Source organism: Pristiophorus japonicus, unplaced genomic scaffold, assembly GCF_044704955.1.
Source record: "Pristiophorus japonicus isolate sPriJap1 unplaced genomic scaffold, sPriJap1.hap1 HAP1_SCAFFOLD_321, whole genome shotgun sequence".
NCBI classification, from domain to species: domain Eukaryota; kingdom Metazoa; phylum Chordata; class Chondrichthyes; family Pristiophoridae; genus Pristiophorus; species Pristiophorus japonicus.
Window position 1 is genome coordinate 200,393 of NW_027253008.1, and position 5,000 is coordinate 205,392.

Genomic DNA, 5,000 nt, shown 5'->3' on the forward strand with positions numbered 1-5,000 from the left:
GGGGGATGGGGAGAGGGGGAGGGGAAAGGGGGAGGGGAGAGGGGGCTGGGCACAGGGGGAGGGGAGAGGTGGAGGGGAGAGGGCGATGGGAGAGGGGGATGGGGAGAGGAGAGGGGAGAGGGTGATGGGAGAGGGGGAGGGAGAGGGGGAGTGGAGAGGGGAGGGGAGAGGGGAGGGGCGAGGGGGAGGGGAGAGGGGGATGGGGAGAAGGGGAAGGGGAGAGGGGGAGGGCAGGTAGGGAGAGGGGAGAAGGGGAGGGGAGAAGGGGATGGGGAGAAGGTGAGGGGAGAGGGCGATGGGAGAGGGGAGAGGGCGATGGGAGAGGGGGAGTGGAGAGGGGAGGGGAGAGGGGAGAGGGGGATGGAGGAGGGGGGAAGGAGGGGAGGGGAGGTAGGGAGAGGGGAGAAGGGGAGGGGAGAGGGGGATGGGGAGAAGGGGAGGGGAGAGGGCGATGGGAGAGGGGGAGGGGAGAGGTGGAGGGGAGAGGGCGATGGGAGAGGGGGAGGGGAGAGGGCGATGGGAGAGGTGGAGGGGAGAGGTGGAGGGGAGAGGGCGATGGGAGAGGGGGAGGAGAGAGGGGGATGGGGAGAGGGGGAGGGGAAAGGGGAGGGGGCTGGGCACAGGGGGAGGGGAGAGGTGGAGGGGAGAGGGCGATGGGAGAGGGGGAGGGGAGAGGGGGGAGGGGGGATGGGGAGGAGAGGGGAGGGGAGGGGGAGAGGGCGATGGAGGGGGAGGGGGAGAGGGGAGTGGGAGGGGGAGGGGGAGGGGAGAGGGGGAGCACAGGGGGAGGGAGAGGGGAGGGGAAAAGGGGCGAGGGTGTGGGGATACGAGTGGGGAGTGGAGTGGGGAGGGGAGAGGACGATGGGAGAGGGGGAGGGGAGAGGGGAGAGGGGGAGGGGGAGGGGAGATGGGGAGGGGAGAGGGGGAGGGGAGAGGGGGCTGGGCACAGGGGGAGGGGAGAGGGGAGAGGAAAAGGGGAGAGGGTGTGGGGATAGGAGTGGGGAGTGGAGTGGGGAGGGGAGAGGGCGAGCGGGGGGGGCTGCGGGGGAGAAGTAGAGGGGATGGGGTTGAGCGGGAGGGTTGGGGATGTGGGGTGGAGTATGGGGGTTGAGGGGTGGGGGATGGGGATGGAGGGAGGAGGATGGGGAGGCGGGGACTGGGGAGAGGGAGCACTGCTCACAGGTGAGTCCCAGCCTCCTCCTTGTTCTCCCGAGACTCCCTGGGGTAAAACTCGGAGACGATGCTCTCTGGGATTCGCTTCAGCATCTCCTTGGGGAAAATGCGCAGCAATTGCCACCCAATGTCCAGCGAGTCGAAGATTGACCGATTGTCGTACGGACCTGAAACCGAAATCAGAGATGAGGGAGACTTGGGAACAGGAGGAGGCCATTCAGCCCCTCGAGCCTGTTACACAGGAACAGGAGGAGGCCATTCAGCCCCTCGAGTCTGTTACACAGGAACAGGAGGAGGCCATTCAGCCCCTCGAGCCTGTTACACAGGAACAGGAGGAGGCCATTCAGCCCCTCGAGTCTGTTACACAGGAACAGGAGGAGGCCATTCAGCCCCTCGAGCCTGTTACACAGGAACAGGAGGAGGCCATTCAGCCCCTCGAGCCTGTTACACAGGAACAGGAGGAGGCCATTCAGCCCCTCGAGCCTGTTACACAGGAACAGGAGGAGGCCATTCAGTCCCTCGAGTCTTTTACACAGGAACAGGAGGAGGCCATTCAGCCCCTCGAGCCTGTTACCCAGGAACAGGAGGAGGCCATTCAGCCCCTCGAGCCTGTTACACAGGAACAGGAGGAGGCTCATTCAGCCCCTCGAGCCTGTTACACGGGAACAGGAGGAGGCCATTCAGCCCCTCAAGCCTGTTACACAGGAACAGGAGGAGACCCATTCAGCCCCTCGAGCCTGTTACACAGGAACAGGAGGAGGCCATTCAGCCCCTCGAGCCTGTTACACAGGAACAGGAGGAGGCCATTCAGCCCCTCGAGCCTGTTACACAGGAACAGGAGGAGGCCATTCAGCCCCTCGAGCCTGTTACACAGGAACAGGAGGGGGCTTTTCAGCCCCTCGAGCCTGTTGTGTCATTGTATAGATTGTGAATAATCTGTACCTCAACCTCAATTACCTGCCTCTTTCTATATCTCCCAATACTTTTATTCAATAAAAATCGATTGATCTGAGTGTTCAAAGCTCCAACTGACCCTCTGAACCCACAGCCTTTTGGGGGAGGGATTTTCAGATTTTCACTGATTTGTGTGAAGACGTGCTTCCTGACTTCACGCCCAGCTCTAACTTTAAGTTTGCGTCCGCGATCAAGCACATCGGAGTCCAGGCCCCCTGCAGAAACACTGGGGGTCAGTAGCCTGGTCGGTCAGGACCCGGAGTTGCAAGCCGGAGGTCACGAGGTCAAATCCCACCTTGACAATTTGTGAATTCAATAAATCCGGGAATTTGTGGACTGGGAAAGTGTCCGTGCAAGTGTCGGATTATCGCAAAAACCCGTCTGGTTCCCCGATGTCCTTCGGGCACGGACATCTGCTGCCCTTACCCGGCCTGGCCTGTATGTGACTCCAGCCCCCACAGCAAGGTGATTGACTCTTGGCTGCCCTCAGGGGATGTCGGGATGGGCAATAAAGATGGCCACAGCTGCATCGTGCACACGCCGAGAATAAATAAAACAAATGAGCCTCGGCGGGCTATTTGGCCACAACGTGCTTCACACTGATCTTCCAAACGAGGTCTTTCTCACAGGGGCCTTTGAATTGGAAACCCAGGCTGACCCCTCTTCCCCGCCTCCCCCCTGACCCCTTCGCATCTCCCGAAAGCATTGCCAACTCTGGTTGGGCGAATTCCTGCCAATTTCAAACACCTCCATATTCTTACAACTAATAAAGGAAAGCATTCAAAATGAACAAAAAAAATAACGCATTTTTACTTTAAATCCCATTGCTTCCGGGACATTACTTTTCAATTCTGGGAGACTCCCGGAGAACCGTGGAGGGTGGTGAGCCAATCTGCCTCGCCCTGGGGCGGTGGGTCCAGGTGTGTGCCAGGGCGAGATGCCCAGGGGCGGTGGGTCCAGGTGTGTGCCAGGGCGAGATGCCCAGGGGCGCTGGGTCCAGGTGTGTGCCAGGGCGAGATGCCCAGGGGCGGTGGGTCCAGGTGTGTGCCAGGGTGAGATGCCCAGGGGCGGTGGGTCCAGGTGTGTGCCAGGGTGAGATGCCCTGGGGCGGTGGGTCCAGGTGTGTGCCAGGGCGAGATGCCCAGGAGCGGTGGGTCCAGGTGTGTGCCAGGGCGAGATGCCCAGGGGCGGTGGGTCCAGGTGTGTGCCAGGGCGAGATGCCCAGGAGCGGTGGGTCCAGGTGTGTGCCAGGGTGAGATGCCCTGGGGCGGTGGGTCCAGGTGTGTGCCAGGGTGAGATGCCCAGGGGCGGTGGGTCCAGGTGTGTGCCAGGGTGAGATGCCCTGGGGCGGTGGGTCCAGGTGTGTGCCAGGGTGAGATGCCCTGGGGCGGTGGGTCCAGGTGTGTGCCAGGGTGAGATGCCCAGGAGCGGTGGGTCCAGGTGTGTGCCAGGGCGAGATGCCCAGGGGCGGTGGGTCCAGGTGTGTGCCAGGGTGAGATGCCCTGGGGCGGTGGGTCCAGGTGTGTGCCAGGGTGAGATGCCCAGGGGCGGTGGGTCCAGGTGTGTGCCAGGACGAGATGCCCAGGGGCGGTGGGTCCAGGTGTGTGCCAGGGTGAGATGCCCAGGGGCGGTGGGTCCAGGTGTGTGCCAGGGCGAGATGCCCAGGGGCGGTGGGTCCAGGTGTGTGCCAGGGCAAGATGCCCAGGGGCGGTGGGTCCAGGTGTGTGCCAGGACGAGATGCCCAGGGGCGGTGGGTCCAGGTGTGTGCCAGGGCGAGATGCCCAGGGGCGGTGGGTCCAGGTGTGTGCCAGGGCGAGATGCCCAGGGGCGGTGGGTCCAGGTGTGTGCCAGGGCGAGATGCCCAGGGGCGGTGGGTCCAGGTGTGTGCCAGGGCGAGATGCCCAGGGGCGGTGGGTCCAGGTGTGTGCCAGGGCGAGATGCCCAGGGGCGGTGGGTCCAGGTGTGTGCCAGGGCGAGATGCCCAGGGGCGGTGGGTCCAGGTGTGTGCCAGGGCGGGATGCCCAGGGGCGGTGGGTCCAGGTGTGTGCCAGGGCGAGATGCCCAGGGGCGGTGGGTCCAGGTGTGTGCCAGGGCGAGATGCCCAGGGGCGGTGGATCCAGGTGTGTGCCAGGGCGAGATGCCCAGGGGCGGTGGGTCCAGGTGTGTGCCAGGGCGAGATGCCCAGGGGCGGTGGGTCCAGGTGTGTGCCAGGGCGAGATGCCCAGGGGCGGTGGGTCCAGGTGTGTGCCAGGGCGAGATACCCAGGGGCGGTGGGTCCAGGTGTGTGCCAGGGCGAGATGCCCTGGGCTCCACACCAGGGATGGAACCTGGAGACATCCCTCTGTGTGTCTGTTGGGAAGTTGGGAGGAAGCAGCAGCATTGTGAAACAATGTGGTGCTGCCCCGGATCGTGGGCAGTCTGGCTCAGGACCGAGGTCAGCGAGGCCTCAGGTTCGTCCTTTCTTCCATGGACTATCTCGGGTGGGTGGGGGAGGGTTCTTACCTTGGGCGATAAAATTCTTCTCAAATTTCTGCAGGAATTCCAGGTACAGGAGGTCATCGGAGGTCAGGGCCTCTTCGCCAACCACAGCCTTCATGGCTTGCACATCCTTCCCAATGGCATAGCAAGCGTACTGTGGGCGGAGGGGGATAACGGCAGCATTAGAGAGAGAGCAGGGTACAGAGAGCGAGGGAGTGTGAGAGAGAGAGAGAGCAGGGTAGAGAGAGAGAGAGAGAGTGAGAGAGAGAGAGAGAGAGAGCAGGGTGCAGAGAGAGAGTGAGAGAGAGAGAACAGGGTACAGAGAGAGAGAGAGTGAGAGAGAGAGAACAGGGTACAGAGAGAGAGAGAGTGAGAGAGAGAGAACAGGGTACAGA

General features: G+C 62.9%; 1 protein-coding gene across 1 annotated transcript in view; it reads right to left on the bottom strand.

Annotated features, from left to right (window-relative positions):
• Positions 1-1,176: 1,176 nt before the first annotated feature.
• LOC139249551 (V-type proton ATPase subunit B-like) overlaps positions 1,177-5,000 on the bottom strand; it is a 209,889-nt gene continuing 206,065 nt past the window's right edge. The window contains exons 13-14 of the mRNA XM_070872492.1: positions 4,630-4,759; positions 1,177-1,340 (exon numbers count right to left, since the gene is read on the bottom strand). Of these exons, the coding sequence (XP_070728593.1) occupies positions 1,177-1,340; positions 4,630-4,759 (294 nt within the window). The remainder of the gene's footprint in view (positions 1,341-4,629; positions 4,760-5,000) is intronic.